This window comes from Cibotium barometz, chromosome 62, assembly GCF_041138505.1.
Source record: "Cibotium barometz isolate CiBa-2024 chromosome 62, ASM4113850v1, whole genome shotgun sequence".
In the NCBI taxonomy this organism is placed as follows: domain Eukaryota; kingdom Viridiplantae; phylum Streptophyta; class Polypodiopsida; order Cyatheales; family Cibotiaceae; genus Cibotium; species Cibotium barometz.
In genome coordinates, this window is record NC_141107.1 from 5,600,227 (window position 1) to 5,626,210 (window position 25,984).

The window sequence follows — 25,984 nt, forward strand, 5'->3', positions numbered from 1 at the left end:
AAGATGCATAATGAAATTTTTTATTATAAAAGTGTTATTCTTATTAAATTTGATTTTTATGCATAGAAAGATGCATAAAGGAAATTTTTTTATTACAAAAGTGTTATTCTTATTAAATTTGATTTTTATGCATAGAATGATGCATAAAGGAAATTTTTTTATTACAAAAGTGTTATTCTTATTAAATTTGGTTTTTATGCATGGAAAGATGCATAAAGGAAATTTTTTTATTACAAAAGTGTTATTCTTATTAAATTTGGTTTTTATGCATGGAAAGATGCATAAAGGAAATTTTTTTATTACAAAAGTGTTATTCTTATTAAATTTGGTTTTTATGCATGGAAAGATGCATAAAGGAAATTTTTTTATTACAAAAGTGTTATTCTTATTAAATTTGGTTTTTATGCATAGAAAGATGCATAAAGGAAATTTTTTTATTACAAGTGTTATTCTTATTAAATTTTATTTTTATGCATAGAAAGATGCATAAAGGAATTTTTTTATTATAAAAGCGTTATTCTTATAAAAATTAATTTTTATGCATAAATAGATGCATAAAGAAATTCTTTTTATTTTAAAAGTGTTATTCCTATTAAATTTGATTTTATGCATAAATAGATGCATAAAAGGATTTTTTTATAAAAGTGTTATTCCCACTGAAGTTGATTTTTATGCATAAATAGATGCATAAAGAATTTTTATATCAAAATTAGAATTCTCTTAAATTCTATGTTTAAATTCTATGAGTATTTGATAAATGAATAATTAAATACTGTAAGAGAGAAATTTCTATCGTTTTATATTCACACGGATTGTAAAAAGAGAATTCGAGAAATCTATCGAGTTCGAAATATTTAGATAAATGGTTAATCTATTCCTCATTGGAATTTGTAACTAATTTAGAAATCAGTTAAGTGAATATTCAAAGAAAGAAATTCAGTAAAATAGTAACTGAATTATCAAACCTTTTCGAGAAAGATAGATCAGGAAAAATCTTATCCGACTCGAACCTTGAATCAGACTATGACCAAGACCAAACTCTTTCGTCAGTTTTGAGAAAAGAAGGTGTGACGAGTTTAGAAAAATACACTCAAAACTCCCGCCAAATTTGAAACTAAGTTTGAGACCCTTCGAATTGATCTATGGATCAAGGTTATAGAATTCGAGGAATTCTGGTATGAAATTCAGAATTCTGATCAAGAAGTTTTGGGGGGATACTGATACAAGAAATACTCCTTGTATTCAAAAGAAAATCAAACTGAAAACTTGCATAGAAATGAGATGTGATGTGAATAGATGTGATGAGATGCGATGTGAATCAGATAGATGTGAATGAATGGATGGATGTAATGTGATGTGATGTGAATAGATGTGATGAGATGTGGATGTGTATGTGAAGAATGGATGTGGATGTGTATGTGAAAATGGATGTGAATGTGTATGTGAAGAATGGATATGGATGTGTATGTGTATGTGTATGTGAAGAATGGATGTGGATGTACGTGAAAGAATGGATGTGGATGTGTATGTGAAAGAATGTGATGTGATGTAAAGAGATGTGATGTGACATGAATATATGTGTGGATGTGAAGTGATAGATATGAATGTATGGATAGATGTGAGTAGTCGTACATGTGAACGATTGGATGGATGTGGATGAATGAGATGAGATGTGTATGAATGAGATATGATGTGGGTAGAAGTGATGTGATAGAATGTGGATAGAATGTATGTGATGGGATGGTTATGAGAATGAATGTGGTGGATATGAATGAATGAATGTGATGTGATGGATGTAAATGGATGTGATGTTAATGAATGTGATGGACGTGAATAAATGTGATGTGATGTGAATCGGGATGTGAATGAATGAGATGTGATGTCATGTTAATCGGGATGTGAGTGAATGAGATGTGATGTAAATTGGGATAGATGTGATATGTGATGTGAATGAATATGATGTGATGAGATGTGGATATGGGTAGATGCGAGTGGATGAGATGTGATGCGGATAAATGAGGAAAGATGTGATGAGAATGGAAATACATATGAAATAAATGAGAATTGATGTGGAACAATGTGAAAAGACGAGAGTTCATTATAGTAGACCCACTTGTATCCAATTGCCTTTCTTCTTAGGTAAAGGCACCAATTCCCATGTCTCATTTGCATCTAATGCAGCCCGCATTCTTCTCACATACACATTCGCATTCATTATTCTACATACACATCCACATTCGTACATCCACATTCATACATCCACATCCACATCCACATCCACATCCATACATCCATTTCCACATCCACATCCACATCCACATCCATACATCCATTTTTACATCCACATTCATACATCCATATCCACATCCACATCCACATCCATACATCCATTTCCACATCCACATTCACATCCATACATCCATTTTCACATCCACATTCATACATCATCCACATCTACATTCATACATCCACACATCCCCATTCACATTCATACATCCATATCTACATTCACATCCACATCCACATCTACATTCATACATTCACACATCCCCCATTCACATTCATATATCCACATCTATATTCATACATCCACACATCCCCATTCACATTCATACATCCACATCCACATCATCCATTCATCCATCTACATCAACCCACATCATTCACACATCAAACTACATCATCCATTCATCAATCTACATTAACCTACATCATTCACACACATCAAACCACATCATCCATTCACATCCGATTCACATGCCGTCATTCATTCACATCCCTTATCATTCATTCATATCACGATTCACATTCCTTCACATCCTATACCATTCATTCACATCCTAATTCACAGGACATCACATCCATTCATCCATTTTCATTTATCTGATTCATATCACTTCCATCCATCCATTTACATCTATTTGATTCCTATCACATCTCATCACATCTATTTATAGAATGTAAGAGAATTCTAATTTTTTGATATAAAGATTCTTTATGCATCTAATTAGGTATAAAGACAACTTTAGTAGGAATAACACTTTTATAAAAATCTTTTTTTTTTGCATCTATTTAGGCATAAATTTAATTTTAAGGAAAATAACACTTTCGAATTAAAAATAAACATTTTATGCATTTTACTATGCATGAATTCCATTTTAATGAGAATAACACTTTCAAAATAACAATAAATCTTTTATGCATTTTACTATGCATAAATTAAATTTCAATGAAAATAATACTTTCAAAAATAAAATAAATCTTTTATGCATCTTTCTATGCATAAAATCAAAATTGATGAAAATAACTCTTTTGAAATAAAAATAGATTTCTTTATGCATCTTTCTATGCATAAAGTCAAAATTGATGAAAATAACTCTTTTGAAATAAAAAAGGATTTCTTTATGCATCTTTCTATGCATAAGATCAAGTTGATGAGAATAACACTTTTGGATTAAAATAAATTCTTTATGCATCTTTCCATGCATAAATCCAATTTAGTAGGAATTACACTTTTAGAATAAAAGAATTTCTCTTATGCATCTAATTTATGCATAAAATCCATTTATGATGAAAATCACACTTTATGCATACAAATCTTTTATGATGAAAATCACACTTTTAATATAAAAAAATATCTTTTATGCATATGTTTATGCATACAAATCATTTATGATGAAAATCACTCTTTTGATATATAAAGGAATTTCTTTTATGCATAAAAATCATTTATGATGAAAATCACACTTTTAATATAAAAAAATATCTTTTATGCATAAATGGATGCATAAAATCACTCTTTTAACATAAAAGAATTTCTTTTATGCATCCATTTATGCATAAAAAATCATTTATGATGAAAATCACACTTTTAATATAAAAAAATATCTTTTATGCATATGTTTATGCATACAAATCTTTTATGATGAAAATCACTCTTTTAATATAAAAGAATTTATTTTATGCATCCATTTATGCATAAAAATCATTTATGATGAAAATCACTCTTTTAATATAAAAGAATTTCTTTTATGCATCCATTTATGCATAAAAATCATTTATGATGAAAATCACACTTTAAATATAAAAAATATCTTTTATGCATATGTTTATGCATACAAATCATTTATGATGAAAATCACTCTTTTAATATATAAAGGAATTTCTTTTATGCATCCATTTATGCATAAAAATCATTTATGATGAAAATCACACTTTTAATATAAAAAATATCTTTTATGCATATGTTTATGCATACAAATCTTTTATGATGAAAATCACTCTTTTAATATAAAAGAATTTCTTTTATGTATTCATTTATGCATAAAAATCATTTATGATAAAAATCACACTTTTAATATAAAAAAATATCTTTTATGCATATGTTTATGTATACAAATATGTTATGATGAAAATCACTCTTTTAATATAAAAGAATTTCTTTTATGCATCCATTTATGCATAAAAATCATTTATGATGAAAATCACACTTTTAATATAAAAAATATCTTTTATGCATATGTTTATGTATACAAATCTTTTATGATGAAAATCACTCTTTTAATATAAAAGAATTTCTTTTATGCATATGTTTATGCATACAAATCATTTATGATGAAAATCACTTTGTTTTTGAAACCATGAATTTCATCAATTTGGGAATGTTCAATGGTATACCTATCACGTCTCTACCATATGAGGGCATTGGTGAGGTTGAATCTCAACCTCTTCAACATGGTCAGGGGTCTCACAATTGAACATTCTCCTAAAAATATCAAGATGCATGCTTGGGACATGTGAGTTTTCATTTTCTTCTAGGATGAAACTAGTAATCTCAAAGGATTTGTGGGTTCTGGCGAGTTTTAGATTGTCAAGATGAACAGTGTCTGAGACACACTAGTTTTGGTTTTGGTTTTGGTGAGTTTTAGATTGTCACGACACAACGATGAACAATGTCTGAGACTCGCACTAGTTTTGGTTTCGGTTCTAACACATCCTAAGTTATCTTGAGCTCGTCAAGTTGTTTCAATTCTTGTATAGGGTTAGGATATGAAGCAAGTTTGGATTTATTTGGTTTTTTGACTGTTTAGGTCTCATCTTTTTTAGTCTCCTTTGGTTTTGCTTGGGTTTTTCTGGTTTACTTAGAGTTAGCCTATATCTGACTAAATCATAATCCTCATCAATCTCATTCATGTAGACTGGTTCATGAGAAGCTCCCAAGTTTACCCATTCTCTTTTCTCAATAGTTTACTCTCCTTTAAAGATGTATTTCTTCTATTGCTCTTCTTCTTTTTGGATCCTCCTACCGAGGTATCTTGGTTTTCTGTGTTATTTTCTACAAACCCCAATCATGTTGAGGCATGATGGTGACACCATTTTGCTAATTTGCAAAATGACTAGCCTCATTAGGAAATCCTTGATCCAGTGATCTATGTCGCAATGATTGCAGGTTGCATGTGGCATGCTAGAAGATGCAGCTTAAAGGATTGTTGGGATATTCAACGATTCTGTGTGGTCCTTGATAGTGATAGCATTGAAGAGGTATTCTCTTAGTGTCTCGGCTTCTTCCTATTGTAGGTAGTTGGTACACTAGTTTGACTCGTCCTCCAACATCAACTAAATATTAGTCAGGGTAAAGGTCTGTGGAGTCTTCTCAGTGACATAAGATGCGTTCTCAAAATCAACCTCATACTCATAACCAACATGTCCCTCAAGAACTATTTGATTAAGTTGTGTAATCCTTCGAGATGGGGATTGAGGTCCTAAAATTGGTAGGAATAACACATTTGGTGAATTGTAAATTTCCCTGGAGATAGGTTGTGTCGCCGGTGGGTTGAGATGTGGTAGCAGGCACCATAGCTTGTGATTGGGGGGTACCAGTAAAGTCGATTGGGGTCTAGAAGCATTAGTGAGAGCTTATAGGCATGTTCGGTATTGATAAATTAAACACCATTGTAGCTCCCTCCTTAGGTACATGTGAACATTCTCAGCTTTCATTCCCTCTTAGAGTGCTTTCATGAAATCTATGAAGTTCATTTCTGCTAAAGTGTTACTTTTAGCTATGGGTTTGATAGTTATGGGGGGCTATGCTTAGTAGCCTCGAAAGCAACAGATTTGGAATCAAAGGCTTTCAACCCTTTGATCATGAGGTTATCTTCTAGTTGGATGGCATTAATTGTAACTTCATCCCATGTGGTAATTCCTCTAATAATGAACAAGCATGATTATAGATCTCCTCATGTTTTAACCCATGGATGAATTTGCCAAAGCAATTTATTATTCAAAAAGCGTTCATGGGGGGTCCAACAAAAGTTCAAATGTTTAAGCCGACTAATGAAATCTCTAACCGAAACTTCTTTCTCTCTCTTTGCTTTGTAGCTATGATGCTACACTCCATAATGACCCTTCATGCACAAATTGCTTTAGGAACAATCTTCAAAGAACCATGAAGTTCATGCGTTCCTTAGCCTTGAGAGTCCTATACCAATCTCTAGCTTTACCATCTAATGTAAGGCTAAAGGTGATGGTGTTGGCAACCTCATTTCATTATCCTAGGGCCTCACATACTTGATCAAACACTTGAAGATGTTTCCTAGAGTTTCCATCCTCAATGAATTTATGAATCAGTTTGGCTATCTGTGTAACCCTTCTAGAATGGGTTTGAACGCTATCTATCGATGCCATGCTTTTAGCTTACCGCTTTCCCTAAGGCTTGTGCAAAGGAAACACGGTCTGTTGGTGGAGCTAGTGCTGGTATGAGGGGCGCAATAAAGGGTGTTGGTACAGATGTAGGTGTAGCATGTGGTATAATTTAGGGCGTAGTGGTTTGTACCCTAGTGGGGCTAGGCAAACAAGATATGGAGGTGACATTGGTCCCATGGTGCTATAGTTAAGTGAGCATGTGGTGGCATTGGTCTAGCTAGTAGTATCTTTCTCACCCCATGATGTGAGTGTAGTATCTATGTACCAGAGTGGAACATGGGAAATGAAGGTTGTCAACAAGTGGACGTTCCTCACATGGCTTGGTTGCAAATGGAAGTTGCATTAGGGGCATGAACTATATGCATAGGGGTGGTGATGGTGGTTGCCATGGTAAACCCATGGGTATACGGCTAAGAGGCAATGATGTTGCATTAGTCATAGGAGCCGTAGTTGGTGGTGTGTCACCAATCACTGGGTCACGAAGTGTGCTAGCATTGTCTTGTATGGAGAGAACTCTAGGATCTAGGAAGGTGAAGCTCATGCTAGTTGGTTCTTAGGTTCTTATATGGACTTATAGGATAGAGGGTGTAGTCTAGTCTAGGGTATAGCTAGGTGAAACTATAATGGTAGGGTATTATGGGCTTACACAAGGTGTTACCATTTTGCTCTTTGTGGGGACTCTAGCCTTGGATACTCCATAAGTCTTTGGATCCTTTCAATGTTCAATGATCCTATATATATATTTTCATAGATGCCCCACCAACATTCCTCCTCAGTTGTGGCTCTAGAGACTATCTGGAAAATCTCTTCCCAACTAACATCGTACATTTGGGAATTCTCAAAATCTATAAGAGTTTTTGTTGCTACATCATACTCCTCCTTGTCTTCCATGAGTAGAAATTGGTCTAGGATTTTCATGCCTAGTTCTTCCCTCTTGGAGGCATGTGCAATGTCACCATTCATGTCTGGTATTACCTGCATAGTCCTAGCTTGGGACTGGTTTTGGGCAGATTGAGCTACCTCGGTCGTTATATTAAGAGACTAAGGTTTAGTAAAAGGGGAGGAGAAGGGTGTGTGTGTGAATGGACTTATGGTCCACTAGCTCACCTATTTAAAGGTAGAGCTAGAAGGCATTGTATTGAGCAAGAAGCCTAGTTGTATTTTGAGCAGCTTAATAAGCAAGATATTTTCTTGTATTTTGTGAGTCTCTCTCCTCCACATCTTTGATCTAGCATGAGCACCACGAAATTCTAACATGGTATCTAGATCTTGGCAAGATTAGGTCACTTTTGTGGTGTAGAATAGGTCAACTTTATTATCTTTTTCTTTGTGGAGCTGTACCTCTTGCCAGTGGAGCAGCTCCAGCAACTCGTGGAGGCAACAACTCGTGGAGCTTTCAACTAGGAAAGTGAAGAAGAACTCTAGACGCTCGAGCTTGTACAGCCAATCGACGGATTCCTCTTCTCTTGGCCGCGGCATTGCCGTCGTCTGAGCAGGCCGGCGCCGTTTTCTGCACTGCTAGATGTCGTACAGCAATACGCCATGTGTAGGCAATTGCAGGCTGCGTGGGCTTAGGGCTTTTGAAGCCCATATCCTCAAGAGTCTACAGTTCAAATCTTATTCCTAATGGCTGCTCCAAGCGCTCACAAATAAGAGAAAAACCAAGCTGCTCTCCTATCAAGCCATTGAAGCTTCCATTAAAGCTTTAAAATCAAGCTTCTTTTTGCTCTAATCCTCTCCTCTTAGCTCTAATCACTTAAGTGCTCTTGTGAGGGCTTGTTGCAGATCCCATTTTTGAGTTTGAAGTGGTGGGCATACACCATGAGATATTCATGAGCCTCATTCTCATCAAGCTCCATCAACAACATCTTCAAGTGCACAAAGCTCTTTCAAAGTGTGCTTATAAGCACTATTAGTGTTGATTAACACTAATGAGGCTTCTAATCTAGCAAAGGGGAGTCATTCCAAAGTGTTTCTAAACACTAAGAGTGTTCTTAAACACTAATGGTGAATCTAATCACCAATGCAAGTGTCATTAGATGCTAGAAATGTGCTCTTAAGCACTAATCGTATTTTTAAACACTAATGGTGATCTTAATCACCAAACAAAGTGTTCTTTGACACTAATGAAGCTAATCTCCATCAAAATTAGTGGTTGGGCACAAACCCTAAGTGCTAAACCATAAAATTTACCATCTTAATCTCCTTTTTATGCAACATCCTTGGCTACACTCAAGGTACAGGGCTTTCCAGGAAATATGGCAATACCAGAAGTCCGTGGAGCTTCTCATCCGGAGGGCACCTTTCTCACAAACGTGCAAAGAAATTTTATGGGAATACAAGATGGAATGTCAGATGCAGTCGGTTGCCCTGGAGGCCTTGCAGTAAGCCGCTAAAGCATATCTCATTAAATTATTTGAGGACACAAACTTGTGCGCCATCCATGCAAAGCGGGTCACCATAATGGTAAAGGATATGCAATTGGCCCGTCGTATTCGCGAAGAAAAGGGGAACAAAAAATGATGTATACTGTGTACCGGGGCCTCATACAAGCCATTTTCACACCCATCTGGCCCTCCTAAGATTTTTGGCAAATTTTTTCCTAAAATTTGAAGGTTTTTATGAATATTAAAACCCAAATCCCTTAAAATCAGCTGTAGATCAAAATTTCCATTAGGATAGAAATATCATGGAATTAAGATGCTCTATAGGCAACCCAATTCATCATGAAGTTGGTCTCCTTAAATGGTCTTTTCCCAAAGTGAATAATGCAAGGGAATGAAGATGATGTAAATACAAGACATGATTGATTTTAAACCTTTAAAATCATAATGCATGTAATTTTTGTGATCACGGACATTCAAAAGGCTCCAATGCTTACTTGGACAATCTCAACCCCCACATTAGGTAGGCCTATAGAGAGATATATAGGCTCTACAACCTCCTCTTGAGCTTGTAAGGGTATCCATGCACCCTTCTTCCTCATCCACCGCTCATAACAAAAACAAGTATACAAAGCTCAAGAATCGAAAGGAGACACTAGAATGCACTACATTGCACCTGAAATTCTCTCCTTCGTGCTCCACAATGTCCCACCACCCTTGGCCAAGCAAATTGATAATCTCTTCATAGCTTACTACCTTGCACATGTACATTGTTGGCGTTTGTGTGCAAGTAATGGCCCGAAACATGTGGGCAAATGCATGCACAGGGCATACCCAACGAAGACCAATTGACCTTGAGGCGTTTGTGTACTTCAAAGAAGAATGTATATCATTGGCCATCTTTGCTTTAAGAGCAATAATAGTCCAAACATCAGGCATTGGCTATTCAACACTAGAGAGGGAAGGAGAGGGGACCTCTTCAAGCTTACTAAACCCGTTGACCTATGTCGGGACTACACATTTGTGGTGGGTGTGGAAGAAAATCTTTTGACTAGCAAGTCAGAAGGGGCACTGTAGAGAATACGCCATCCCCAATGTGCACATGTACGGCATAGAATGTTCCTGTTAGGATCCTTATGGGATACTCCTCAATGATATTGGAAGGGAAAATATTTGGAAATGAGGAAACATTCAAATAAAGTTGAAAAGAACAGTTCAAATACCATGTACACTAACATACCAAAGTGAAAGCATACATTTGCAAGGAAAACGAGGACTATGACAATGTGGGCTCAAAGAAATGCCGAGTACACATGTTGCACTAGGGCTACCAATCCATCATGCCTTGTTTCCTTGAATCCTAGTCCAATGGTACTCAACCACATCTCGATGCCGAACTCGATGCGGTCCAGTGGCACACTGGGTTGTTGCAAATACACCCAGTCTCCCTTTTGAAATTGTTTTTCAACCCAAGCACCATGTTCATCGTATTGTGCATGAGTAGAGCCCCAACCTTGTCCCTTACCCTTCTCCTCGATAAAAGTGCACTACCCTCCATAGTGTGTTCTGCGAGAAAGGTTTTAGGGGGGAGAGAAAGGAAAAAGGTTGCACAGTACAGGTTAGAGGTTGTGGGGAGAGGGAGGTAGATGTGGGTGTGAGGAGATTCGAATGTGTGCACGTGCACGTGATAGAGATAGAGAACGTTGCAAATCTAGGCACAATAGAGATAGAGAACGTTGCAAATCTAGGCACAATAGAGAGAAGGAAGAGAGAGAGAGAGAGAGAGGGGGGGGGTTGCACAGTAGAGAGAGAGAGGGTTGCATAGTAGAGAGATAGATTGAAGATCTACTTGCACTGTGTGTGTGTGTGTGCATGTGTGTGTTTGTATATATATATATATATATATATATATATATATATATATATATATATATATATATATATATATAGAGAGAGAGAGAGAGAGAGAGAGAGAGAGAGAGAATGAGCTATGGAGATTTGAGGTTTGGGGTGAAGAGGATGATGTTGGAGAGAAGAATAATGTGTAGGGAGAGAAATCTGAGGTGAAAAAATAAGTTTTTTTGATATAATATGGTTTGGGTTGGGTTTTGAGAGGGAAAATGCACTTTTGATTTTTTTTTTTGAAAAATCCTATTTTTAAGGGTTTTTTGACCCACGAGGATGATGGGGCTGAAATTGCTAGAGCCCTCTACTTTTTAGAAGCTACCCCCTTGCTTTATGGAACCCTCCTACTTTTTGCACTCCACCTCCCTAATTTATGAAGACCACTCCTACATTTTGAACCCCACAAATGTAGTAATGAGGGAGACAAGCCTAGTTGCCCCCTTCTTTTGGAGGAGATTAAATCACTCCTCTCTTCCTATTGGTCCATTGCTAATGAAGGTCATTAGCAAAGGGCCCAAAAGATGTCCAAAGGTTTCCTAATGTTGTCTAAATTTCTTATTTTTTAGAAACCTTCCTTATTGATCTTGAAGGAGAAACTAAGGAGCCCAATTTTGTATCCTCATGTAGTTTAAATTTTGTGCTTGAGAAGTCAACTTGGAAGAAATATTTTGGTGATTCATGAGAGTCAGGTTGGGCGATGATGACTCAGAGAGGACATGATAAGGGTTATTAATGAGGAGGAGATCGCCAAAGTTTCTAAAGGTAGAAGGCTTTTAATGAGTGGAGGTGTTCCGATTTTTCTAACCTAGTAATTCAAAAGGGTGTAGGACAAGGTTGCACCCTATTCGAGGAAGGGAACCTCATTAGTAACTTGTATAAATAGTGCATTCCCTAATCAAATGTAGGACTTATCAATATGCCAATTATTAAATTCAATAACTTGGAGTTTATTGAATTTGATTGCACTAACAAAAAGAAGAACCCAACAATTTTAGCATTAAGGAAGTAATGATAAGTGATGTGATTGGCTTGTTTAAAGTTAAAGGCCCAATGGATAAGTTTTTCCATGACATTTTTAAGGTTGTATTCTCCGTTGTGAGAAATGCATCTATAGCTTTTTTTCTTAGGGTGGTCACTTTACAAAAACCCTATAACCATGTGCAAGCAAACATATATTTAAAATACCCCTAATTTTTGTAATTTTCAAGCCCCTCTTGTATGTATACATGTTTAAATTTTGAATTTCAAAACCCCTAATGGAAAATTACATGAATTACATTGAATAGTCCCCTCCTACATGTATATGGTTTATGTAAGTCTCTTAATTAAAAATCCTCATACATTTATATGGTATGTAAGACCGTCAATTAAGAAGGTGCATGTCATGTGATGTTGTAATGTTGATCACTTGAGTAAAGAAATAGTGGAGTCAAGTGTTAGTGGTGGTGGATATTGGAGATCATGATAATATGCCATCATGTGGTAGAGCCGTGAATGGTCAAGAGGATAGCAAAGTTAATGCCAATAAATCAAAAGTTTTTAATAAATATTTTGACCTGAGTGATCCTTGTATCCTATCCCTTGTCATAATAGACTTTCGAGTTAATCTATCTATTATTAATAACCATGCCTTATAAATACAAAAACACCTTTGTCAACTACTCTTTGTCCACTATGGGATAAAAAAAATTAAAGTTTTGATTTAAAAATAGAGAAAAATAGAGAGTGGAGTTTGAACGAGAGATCTAGAGAGAGATCGAGAGAGAGAGAGAGAGAGAGAGAGAGAGAGAGAGAGAGAGAACAAGCGATTGTGTATGGCATATTACTTGATTCGTTGGTTACTATTATTCAAGGCTTATAGGCCTAAACAATTCTACGCTTGGAAGGATTTAATATTTTTCAAAGCCTTCAAAGCCCTTAAAAAAATAGTTTGGATAATGGGCATGCAATCCAAAATCAAATACCAACTTTCAACATTTTAATCTGCCAACAAGTGTAGAAGAGTCAAGAAGTTTGGCAAATAGAGAGAATACCACGTTAATGAGAAATGAATAAGCCAGAGTCTAGAAGTCCAAAAAAACTCGTAAACAAATCGAGAGTTGCAATAAGGCAATTGAAGTTTACATCCTCCTCTTTTCTATGCAACAATATTAATCCAAGATATTGTAGAACAAGGGTAGAGCAATGAGGAACAAATAAGTTTACATTTGTTCGAATATCTATATTCCTAGGTTGTGAAAGATAAGCTATCTTTACCCTCACTAAGGCATAAAATAGTTAATTGTGTCACGTGGTCACATTAAAACCTATCTACTTATTTTGGAGAAGGATCTTTACCCTAATTATATGCATAAAACAACCAAGATATTGCATTGTGTTAAGTGGTCATATTAAAACATATCTTCTTGTTTTGGAGAAGGTTTTGTTGAAGAGAAAAGGAGGCTTTGTAAAAATTTTAAAAGAAAATGGCCCCCCTAGCTAGATAGACTTAGGGCTTGTAAGGCATTGTAAAGTTTTGAAAAGAAAAATGCCCCCCTAGGCTAGGCAAAGGCCTTATAAATTTTTTAAAAAGAAAAATGGGCCCTCTAGGCTAGGTACACCTAGGTCTTATAAGGCCTATGAGGGCTTTTGTAAAGGCATAATCTTTTTCTAAAGCAAAAGCACTAGAGTGGGGAAGAGAAATCATAGTAAATGGAAAAGGCGAGGGGGAAGACCTTTTTCATTTTTGAAAACTCAAATAGGTATGAGGCTTATGTATGTTGGAAGGCCTTAAAAAAAAAAGTTTAAATAGTAGGAGACTTATATAAGCTTTTGGCCTTAGCCAAGCTTTTGGCCTTAGCCTTTCCGACCTTCTAGAGACGCTAGTGTTGCAAAAGAAGGCCACTTTTTTATTTTGATTTTGATTTTAGAGAAACACACACACACACACATATATATATAGGGTTAATTTTTGAAGGACAAGCCACTTTATTGGTTTCAAAATTGCAGGTAGGGTAGGCTTTCAAAGTTAAGCCCCTGGCTACTCCCAATGTAAAAGTGTGGAGGTTTTATTGGTTGTATTATTCATAATATTTATTTTCCTCTAAATGGGATCTAAATGGGAAAGACATCATTGATTATTTTCCTCTAAATGGGAAAGACATCATTGATTATTCTACGCTTGGAAGGATTTAATATTTTTCAAAACCCTTAAAAAAATAGCTTGGATAATGGGCATGCATGGCTGATGGACATCCAAAATCAAATACCAACTTTCAACATTTTAATCTGCCAAGTGTAGAAGAGTCAAGAAGTTTGGCAAATAGAGAGAATACCACGTTAATGAGAAATGAATAAGCCAGAGTCTAGAAGTCCAAAAAAACTCGTAAACAAATTGAGAGTTGCAGTAAGGCAATTGAAGTTTACATCCTCCTCTTTTCTATGCAACAATATTAATCCAAGATATTGTAGAACAAGGGCAGAGCAATGAGGAACAAATAAGTTTACATTTGTTCGAATATCTATATTCCTAGGTTGTGAAAGATAAGCTATCTTTACCCCCCTCACTAAGGCATAAAATAACAAAAAAGGTTAATTGTGTCACGTGGTCACATTAAAACCTATCTACTTATTTTGGAGAAGGATCTTTACCCTAATTATATGAATAAAACAACCAAGATATTGCATTGTGTTAAGTGGTCATATTAAAACATATCTTCTTGTTTTGGAGAAAAGGAGACTTTGTAAAAATTTTAAAAGAAAATGGCCCCCCAAGCTAGATAGACTTAGGGCTTGTAAGGCATTGTAAAGTTTTGAAAAGAAAAATGCCCCCCTAGGCTAGGCAAAGGCCTTATAAAAAGAAAAATGTATGTACGCTGGAAGGCCTTAAAAAAAAATTTAAATAGTAGGAGACTTATATACGCTTTTGGCCTTGGCCTTTCCGACCTTCTAGAGAAGCTAGTGTTGCAAAAGAAGGCCACTATTTTGATTTTTTTTTTATTTTAGAGAAACACACACACACACATATATATAGGGTTAATTTTTGAAGGACAAGCCACTTTATTGGTTTCAAAATTGCAGGTTAGGGTAGGCTTTCAAAGTTAAGCCCCTGGCTACTCCCAATGTAAAAGTGTGGAGGTTTTATTGGTTGTATTATTCATAATATTTATTTTCCTCTAAATGGGATCTAAATGGGAAAGACATCATTGATTATTTGTACCAGTTTTTAAAAATCCGCATCAAGCAGTTTAAGAACAAAATGGGCAAAATATGGACCGTTTATTAAGGCTAATCAGAATTTTATCATCGGGCTGTAGCTCAGTTGTTAAGGTGCTTCGCTGTCAAAACCCAGGTCATGGGTTCGAACCCTGCTGGCTACCCCGATTGATGCCTCACCCTTGTGTACCGATTGAAGCTTGCCCCTGCTTTGTGGGATAAGGGGGGTCCCATGGGTACTAAGCCCGCTTCCTAACGCCCAACTTTTAAAAAAAAAATTCAGGCAGATAGACAAATAGCACTCTAAACAAACTTAGATTAGTGGGATTGCCCTTGGGATGACATGGACCCACCTGGGTTCTGGTCTCTCCGTTGATTGGTCTCTCTATATCAATAAGTTTAAGCACTCTTGTCTCGTCTCTCTCACGCGCGCTCACACACACAAAACGTGCGCGCCCCCACCCCCACAGACACACACAGGGGCTGAAGGAGAAGTGTGCTCAATTTATTTGGCGAAGGTTGCATGCTAAAACAGGAGGAAGTTACGCCATAGCGTGGCGATGATCCTCGGCGGGATGCAGATGGACGTCTTCTCGGAACCAGGCTAACTGATCGTGATCCCTGCAAGAAGGAGAGTCGTTCAAGTGAAGCGGGACGTGCGTATGAAGCTCTTGGCCTTCGGGAACCCAGACGCCTGTGGCAGGATCCGGCCCCCACCAGGTAGCAGTGGACAACGTAGAGCTGCAGGAGGGCTTCTTCTCAAGGTGGTCTAGACTGGATTCAGCTGCCTCTGCAGACCCTGAGCTTTTGCGAAGCAATCTGCACGAATTAAACAAAACAGAAGCAAGCACCCATGACAGACGATACATTACACGTAGATCTCTGAAGACGTAATTGAGAAAATTCACGCACCTTTGCGTCGATCTCAGCTCAATTTGCTGCAAAGCGGCTCTTGCAGAGCTAGCCAGCACGTGGGTTCTGGGGAGGAAACGTGCCATTAGTTGCGCTCTGCGTCGTTTAGAGATGCTAGGTATTGAGATTAGTGTTGTTAACTTTGAGCAAGATAGAAAGGAGACTGCCTGCTCAACGTTATAAACAACCCACAAACACGATACCCTCGTTGGAGTGGGGGCCTCTTATCGCGTCGGATAGAAAACTCGAGTGCGTTCTTCGTTCGTAGTACCCCTCGTCAGTACCCCTGTTGGTCTTACTAAGGTAACACTTAATAATGAAGGGTTTGGTTAGTGGGAACTTGGATGGAGTGTGAAGGTGGATTACTCCATTGGCCCACAACCAACCCCCCAACCCTCGTAGCTCACTTGCATTGAACCGGGGCCCCCATAATGGGACCCAACCGTTCTACCACTAGACTACGCGCCCGCCGTGGGCTACACTTAATGAAGGGTTTAATTACAACTTCTTACAAAGGCAACACTTAGTACCCCCCACCAAGGATAATTGGGTCACCCTTCATAATGGCACTACTCGTGTTGGTTACAACTTACTTAGATAACACTTAATAATGGCGGGTTTGGTTAGTACTCCATTGGCCTCACAACCAACCCCGTAGCTCACTCACATCGAACCGGGCCCCCATAATGGGACCCAATCGTTTTACCACTAGACTACGCACCTTTGGGCTACACTTAATGAAGGGTTTAATTACAACTTCTTACAAACGCAACACTTAGTACCCAAGGATGATTGGGTCACCTTTTATAATGACAAGGTTTAGTTGAGTCGGTAGAACCCATAAGCGCATAGTTGAGTTGGTAGAATGGTTGGATTCCAACGCACCTTTGGGCTACACTTATTAATGAAGGGTTTAATTACAACTTCACTTAGTACCCAAGGATGATTGGGTCACCTTTCATAATGACAAGGTTTAGTTGAGTTGGTAGAACCCATAAGCGCATAGTTGAGTTGGTAGAATGGTTGGATTCCAACGAGAGGACCCGGCTTCGATGCCATCAGGGCTACGCAACGTGGGTATGTGTGCGTGTGTTCGAATATATATCGATCTCTCTCACACAATAGTGACCCCCTTTTTTATATTTTACCTTATTTTTTAAAAAAAAATTACCTTCATAATTTGATGGTTTAATAGCACCCCCCTTTTTTCACATTTTACCTTATTTTTTAACGACCACTCAAAGTAACGTAGCATTTGAGCATCCCAAGTACCCATCAAAACGAATCGATTTTACCTTATTTTTGGTTAGCCACTCAAAGTAACCCAACACTTGAGTATCACCCTTCTTTTATGAATGCCACTTACATCAAGTGTTGGAATCAAGCTTGATTTTTGATAGGCACCTTTGCCCTTCAAAAGTGTTGGGTTTGGTGAAATGTAGCAAGTTTTTTTTTGTTGCATTTTAGTGTAATTTTTAACGAGCATTTAAAAATTTTGCAAGTATTTTACAGCCAAAATGCTAAACAGGTGTGACGCCTGTCAAAAAGCAACTATGGTTGGAATGCATTGGGAACATCGCAATCTTCAAATTCTAGGCATATGCTTGCAATGCTCACATTAGTTACATGCGACGAAATTGTATTTGAATGCTATATGTGATGATTCGAATTCTCACACAAATCGCATGTGATGGTAAATTACATTTCAATGAGTGAAGTGTGACACAAGGAGTGTGCAAAAAATGTATTTTATGAAAAAGTGCAAAACCTTCATTAAGGAAAGTAATATTGAAGAAAAGTTCTAGAAGTTAAAGGTTTTTATTTTGTAGCCTATCAAACTTGGCAAGTTTTGAAACATTTTTTAAAGTTATATTTACTCTCATTATATGCCATAAAATAACAAAAAAGGTGCATTGTGTCATGTGATTAAGTCACGAACAAACTCAGGTACCAGTGAGGTAATATTGGTTTGCAAAGTACACGACGTACTTTTGTTGGGACCACTGACCATTGAACCACTATGCATGCTTTTCTATATTTACACTTGTACATGCCTCTATTTCTTTTAACGTACTACTAATTTAAATGAAAATTATGTCTTTTTCTGGAACGGTAAAATCTTTTCTTTCTAATCAAGAATAAAGCCCTTGCCTCTCTAAGAGAACCAATATAATTTGGATTCAAATCTACCCTAGTGGCATTTAAAATTCTATACCCTCTCTCACAATACAAAAGATACATGAAAGCCCCCTTTGAAGAGCCTTGGAAGGGTGCCACACTCATCAAATTCTATGCTTGATCTTGGAATGATCATATCAATTACATGTGATTGAATTACAATGGAATGCATTGGAAACTCCCTTGGAAGGGTGCCACAACCTGCAAATTCTAGGCCTACTCTTGGAGTGCTCACATCAAGTACATGTAATGGAATTTTATTATAATGCTTGCTTCAATTAAATTTTAACAAAAATGAAGTGTGACACAAGTAGTGTGCAAAAAAAAAAAAAAGTGTAAAAGCTTCACTAAGGAAAGAAAATTTAAGTGTAAAAGCTTCAACTAAGGAAAGAAAATTGAAGAAAAGTTATAGAATTTTAAGGTGTTTATTCTATAGCCTATCAATCTTGAAAAGTTTGGAGACCTTCACCCTTATCATAGGAAGTAATATTGTAGGTATGATTTTAACTTTTCACGCAACTTTCAAATGGTGAAAATTAGCAATCAAAACATGACATGTAGATAACATCCATTGATAGCTAATCACACCTCAGTGGGTTACAAATAGATAACATACATTATTAGCTAAGCACACCTCAATGGTTACAAATAGATAACTTATCATCCCTAGAAACCATAGGCATTTTAAAATATATGAGTCCATAGTAAGAAAGGAAAACTTTAAAAAATTAACTAACTAAAATCAAGTACAAGAGGACTTAATAAGAAATAAGTACAAGAGGACTTACTTAGAAATAAGTACACTTTTAACAAGTACAATTTCTAAAAGTAAAAGTGTTAACAACAATAACTTAAATAATGGCCATTCTTGTGAAGATTAACTTTCTTATTTTTATTACATGTTTGCTCTTCCAAAATTAAGATAAATCTTTGGGGGGGGGTGACCTAGGAATATGATAACTCTTTCAGGGGTTCACCTAAGAATAGATGTTTCAGAATACATGAGTCATTAGTAAGAAAGGAAAACTTGTTTTCTTAAATCCACTAGCTAATACAAGGTAAAAGTGGACTTACTCACAAACAAGTACACTTTTAAAAGTAAAAGTGGTGTATACAATATAACAACAATAACTTGAATAATGGCTCATCCTTGCAAATATTATCTTTCTTGTTTTTATGAGCTCTTTCATAATCGTTACACATAATAATATGTATCTTTACACAGGGTTCACCTAGGAATATGAATATTGTTGTTAGTATACACTCAATGTTGCCTACCTCTTAGCATGTATCTCACATCTATGTTTGGTGCATATTTGTATAGGTCCCCATTACGAGGAGAGGCCATTGGTGCACATGTCTTTGGTGGGTGGAAGCATGTCAACGTGTTACACTTTTTTAGGTTTTTAGCAGTGTTTTTTAGTAGTTCTAACATATAAAAAATGGGCATGTGGTAAAATTTTTGCAAATAAAATTGGATTTTTTTGGAGATTATACATAAAGATTCTATTCTTCAAGAGCTTTCCAATGATGTATAGCATGATATGAATTTTTTCATTATAGGTCATCTTTGGATCCAAAAATCATTATAAAAAGTAATGCTAACTAGCACTTGTCTTGGCCACGTTCTTAATACACGGGTGGTGCTCGCATCTATATTGTATAATGTCTGCATTGTATACGCATCTATCACACCACGTGCAACACTATATATGCACAATTATCATAAGCTAAGGTATCCAATGTTTGTGAGTATCCACACCCTCAACACTTAGTACTTCCTCCATCAAGAGTCTATCTAGAACGACATTTAAGCTCTACTTGAGAGTGCATGGGTGCGATGATTGCATCTATATCGCGTAACGTTCGCATTTTATATGTATCACTCCACTTGTAGCACTATATATGGACACAATTATCACAAGATAAGGTATCCAATGTTTGTGAGTATCCACACCCTCCACACTCAATACTTCCTCCATCTAGAGTCTGTCTAGAACGCCATTTAAGCTCTACTTCTTAAGAGCGCATGGGTGGACATCACCATCACATTGTACTTATCTCAGAATTTTTTAAATTCTCTATCTATTACATTGTCCATTTACTTAGTTTTGCTATCTATCTATTTGCTGTGCTATATTCTTATGTGGTAGATTATGTTGAGAAGTTTGTTGAAGAAGAAGCTATTAAAGCATTTATCACGCAAATCAAAAATCTGTGGGATCAAATGGCTATTGTTGTGGGGATTACAAAGACAAGGACATATGAAAAGGTCAAATAAGGAAACGCATAAAACAAGTCTACAAGACCTGCAAAAGACATTATCTCACTGTTTTTGCAGCATTTGAATGTGTTCATCTCCCATAACTTTTGAAGTTACTGGCAAAATTCTCAATTCAAAGTATGCTTGAAGAATTTGCCAGATAATGTGGTGATGTTTGTTGTTGACTTTGCCAATAATTATACCTTCAAGGTGCAGAACAAAATCCAGTCCATGCATTGGTATAGTGACCAGTGTACAATATTGGTATAGTGACCACTGTACAATATTGGTACAAATGTACTATTGGAAGGAGGATGGAAATTTAAAGAAGCAATCCGTCTTTTATATTTCAGATAATAAACAGTAGTACTATTTTAGCACAGTCTCTATATGTAAAAAATTAGTATTATTCTAAAATCAATAAAATTTTGTTGTTTTGGTTATTACAGGTACTATTCACTAACCAACAATCAAATGCTATGGAACTACTTTGGTACTGGGCATGGTAAGGGAGAGCATGATGGTGCGGGTGCTGTGATAAAGCATGCTCTAACATGCAAATGGTGCTAAGCTACAGAATGCCCATGATGTTGTTGAATGGTTGACTTGGAAGATGGTAGATGATGGAAAGCAAAGGCTTTTTGTGGAGGTGAAGATTAATGATGTCGACAAGAGCAATGCATACGGATGCCAAACAGTCAAAGGTAATCGCAAAACACATTATGTTTTGGGATTTAGTCACAAAGACCCTACACAAGTTTTGTTTTGAAGTTTGTCTGCTTTTGTTCCTTCTATGTTTGATGAATCTTGGGACAAGTGCATCAATCTAAGCCATGTATAACCATGGAAGTTGCATAAGCTAGAGCTTGATAGAGAGAACAATAATATAGTAGTTGTGGATTAGGATGACATTGTCTACTCGGAGCAGTAGGACCAATTAGCTGATATGTTGGAGGTTGGACACACCACCTGGCAGTGCTAAAGTGGGAGATCCCACTGTCCCCTCCGTGCACCGGATTCCCGATTTGCTGGCAGTGGAAGCAGCTCCCTCTTGCGCGGGGCAAGGTTTCCAACTCGGGGCCTCGCCCTCGAATTTCCGCGCAAGAGACTAAGCTGGTGGTCATTCCAAAAACCGAGATCGGGAAACGGGGACGATTCCACCGTTTTGATTTTCTTAACAAATTTTTCTAACGAGGTCAAGATACTGAAATATCCTTCACCTGAGTAAACCCGATAGAAGGAAAACTATCACTGACTTGACTTGAAGAAAGCAATGCTTTTTTCCTAATTCAAGATCAGGCACAGCCGTTGATCTATTCATTTGAGAAGACTTCAGGTTATTATTTAACTATTCAAGTTCTAAGCGTATTCCTATTGTTCAATTTTATTATCAAAACTCTACTGATTCCAACCTCGGCCTATGGGTTAGCCACCTCCCAACAACCACTGGAATTGGTAGAAACAGACAAGTACTCACCCACCCATAATTGAATGCCTTTCTTAACTTTTGCTTTAGAATACAGATACGCACACACTCCTCTTTAAACTTTAACTTATAAAACATTCCATTGACAAACAATTATTGGTTAGAGACGTCATAACTCAAAATTTCCATCCAATCCTTGTTTCTCAACAAAAATAGTATCTCTCAGGACTCTCCGTGTTGAGACCAGCTGGTCAGCAAAATGAGATGTAGTAACAAATTACAATAAACATTGGTCCATCATACAATATCTTCCATGACATACGCATGGGTGTCCTCGGCACCGCGAGCCCGTGCATCGCCTGGTCAGAACCCTTCAGGATCCTTCTTAGGTGTCCTAGCACTTCACTTAGGGACTGCTTCGTCGGCCCTCGTTCATCGCACTAGAAGCGCACCATTTTAATCGTATTGAGGCTGGTGACCTGGGCAGGCTTTGCCGCATGAGCTATCCTTTGAACACTCCCCACCACCAGCTGTTTTGCAACCAAACTTCCCTTAGAAAAACACATATACCAAATGCTCCCTCCAGCATTTTGGCATAAGACAATCCTTTAAGAAAACATGGTTTCTATGCAAGTTTTCAGTTTTGATTTTCTTTGAATACAATGAGTATATCTTAAATCCGTATCCAAGACTTCTAGATCGCAGGTCTGAATTCCAAACATGATTCCTCGAATTCTTAAGCTTGATCCTCATATCAATTCAAAGGGTCTCAACTTAGTTTCAGATTTGGTGGGTGATTTGAGCTTATTTTCCTAAAGTGGTCACATCGTCTTTCCTTGAAACTGACGAAGAGTTTGGTCTTGGTTAAAGTCTGATCCTGGGTTCGAGTCTGGTAAGGTTCTTCCTGAACTACCTTTCTCGAAAGGGGGTGATATTTCAATTAATATTTTACTGAATTTCATTCTTGAATATTCACTTAACTGATTTCTAAACTAATCACGAATTTCGATGAGGAATAAATTAATCATTTATCTGAAATTCCAACTTCGATAGATTTTCTAAATTTTCTCATTACAATCCAAGTAAATATGAAACGATAGAAATTTCTCTCTCAGAGTATTTACTTATTCATTTATCAAATTTTTATGGAATTAAACATAGAATTAAAGAGAACTCTAATTTTGATATAAAAATCATTTATGCATCAATTTATGCATATAATCATTTTTTATGAAAGTAACACTTTTATATTTAAAAAAATTCTTTTATGCATCATTTTAAGCATAAAAATCAATTTTGATGAAAGTAACACTTTTATAATAAAAAAATTCTTTTAGGCATCACTTTATGCATTAAAAATAATATTGGTAGGTGTCGCACGGATGGTGGATTGAGTCATGGCGTGTGGACAGATCTCACAATATTTTGTGGTTGTACTATGGCATTTGATATTATTTTGACATCAGTGTAATGTGTGTGTGTGCACGTGTCAATTTATTGTACAGTGTGCGTACGAGCATTAGTTGATTTATTTTGTAATGTGCATTATTGCACAAGTTAGATTATTGTATTAGAAAGATAGTGCAAACCTTAGAAGGTTTGAGGACAAAGGTTAATTGAGAACAAAGGCTAAAATTGAGGACAAAGGCTAATTAAATGGCAAAGTCCAAATATGGATGTATACTTTATTTTTGGCTGAAAGCCTACTTTTTGGAATATATAAAAATACCCACGCGAGAAGAAGCCACTCACGTTGGGAGGGAAGATTGCACCTAGTCTTGTGTTGCCTTGTATTGATGGTGATGTACTTCTTTCTCTTGCTCTATGTTTTGTCATATGCTTTAATTTTCAATTTATTTCAAGTAGTTGTTTGATATTTGATATAATTTTTATGAGTCTTTTGATTACTCTTCAAGAAAATTAAAGGTCCGGTTGTAGTGGTATCATAGCTTTGGTGTAATTTAATTTTCTTGAAGGCGGTCAAAAGAGGTGAAAGAGACAAAAACAGAGGTGATTTTGGTAATTTTTTCTTGAATTTTAATCGAAGAAGAACACGTTTAGTGATTTTTGTTTATGTATGTATGAAATAAGCTTGTTTTTGACCATTGGGTAATCAATCTCCATCAATCTATTGTCCAAAGGGTAAAACTAGGTGGAAAACCATTAGTGGGTTTCCCAAAACCATGAAACCACCTTCCTCTTCACTAATCCTCTTCCTAATCTGTCTGTACGGATTGAAAGAGCAAGCAGAGGAGCATGGAAAGCCATAAGCAGAATTGTTAAACCTTCCCTTTGCTCAGTTTCTATAATAGAGGGCTGAGAATTGTTCAAGTTGTTTTCAAAAAAAAAATTACTTTTAATTTTTATTCTCTTCTTTTTCCTCCTCTACGCTGCGCTGGGCGCAAGCTTAGAGAAATATATATATATATATATATATATATAATTTCCTTTGCCTCTCTCTCCCTCCTTCGTATCCCGGCGGCAGCGGCAGCCGCAGCGGCTTCTCTCCTTCATACCCGGCGGCGAGCTGCGAATTAAGGGAGATGAGGAATTTTTCAGACCGGCTGCTGCATGAGACATGAATTAAGGGAGAGAGGAATTTTCAGCTGATTTACTAATTTAATGCTTAAAAGCTTTGTTATTACAAAGCTTATTTTATCTAAAAGCTTTATAAGTTACAATGTTTTTTTTTATTTTTATATTAGATGCTGAATTTTCTTTAGTGGGCTGCTTTCTAATGATTGGCGTTGGGCATTGGCAAGCTTTAATAGTAAAGCTTTCATAAATTTTTTGCTTAATAAATCAAATATTAAAAGCTTTATGAGATAAAGCTTTGATATAAGCTTAGTATCTATAAATATATCACTTCTTCTCTAAATTTGCTCTAAATTTGGGTTAGTTGATCGTTTTTGTAAAAGCTACCAAACTCACTTGGCAACCTACCAATGCATAAACCTACTTGTTCCTCCTTAAGGAACATAGTCAAGTGAGAAAATTGAATCATATTGAGAAGTAATGTGCTAGTAGTTTAATAGTAGTGCTTGCTCTAGCACCACTATTAAAGTATGAGACATGATGCTGATCTATCACATTTAAAGTTATAGTGGTGCTGCTAGCACCACTATTAAAGTATGAGACATGATGCTGATCTATCACACTGACATGCATATATCATGGATAAAAGGATCATAACTATAATGCACAATGAATGCCCAATCATCATGTGCATAGTTCTAACTCCTTCTTTTCAGCACTTAGTGTTGATTCATCAACCACAGCCATGCTTAAATCTTCTGCTTCTGGACCAATCTTTTTCTATATTCATTGATGTAATTGCCTAGCTTCCGATAGTAGTTGCATTTTCTTTCTTCTTAGGCTTATCACCCCTGTTTTTGACATCCTTTCCTAAAGACTAGGGTGATTCTGACTTTAGCTTATAGAGCTACCTTGAGAAAAGGCTTTGCCTTTACCTTTTTTTCACTAGCAGCAAATGCATGATCTCCCACATGCATATTAGTTAGGTTTGTCGAATTTCTCTTCTTGCAAGAGCACTACAACCAACTCATCAAAAGTAAGGGCATTGTGGTTACCCTTCATCATGAGCCAAAGTGTAGATGCAAAACCCTAGTATGAATCCAGTAGAGCTATGAGAACAGTAGAGACACTAAAAAACAATCCGGATAGGCCTCATCATTACATGCCACAGTTGCCCCCTAAGATCTTTAATCCTTGTGAGGAATTCATCAATCTTCCTCATTCATATACTCGGACTCTAACTACATGCCCACGTAGGCCACTCATGTCTTGTTACATGCACCTAGTAAAGTGCAGCAAGCACATCCCAAGCATGCTTCACAGTTTTACATGAGAAAATATGAGGAATAATGCTCCTTTTCACTAAAAGTTCCACTAATGCATGTGCATATGCATCCCTACCATCCCACTTAGCTTGTTCTGCTACTATGGGAGGTGTAGAGGTGGATGCCATAGTTACATCAGAACTGTATCACCATCCAAAGT

At 36.5% G+C, this 25,984-nt stretch overlaps 1 protein-coding gene across 1 annotated transcript; it reads right to left on the reverse strand.

The window, feature by feature from the left end:
• Positions 1-15,460: 15,460 nt before the first annotated feature.
• LOC147604064 (uncharacterized) lies at positions 15,461-16,234 on the reverse strand. The gene is made up of 2 exons (XM_086795594.1): positions 16,098-16,234; positions 15,461-16,004 (listed from the first exon to the last, which is right to left on the reverse strand). The coding sequence occupies exons 1-2, from the start codon at positions 16,181-16,183 to the stop codon at positions 15,728-15,730; spliced, it is 363 nt and encodes a 120-aa protein (XP_086651720.1). The 5' UTR covers positions 16,184-16,234; the 3' UTR covers positions 15,461-15,727.
• Positions 16,235-25,984: the final 9,750 nt, after the last annotated feature.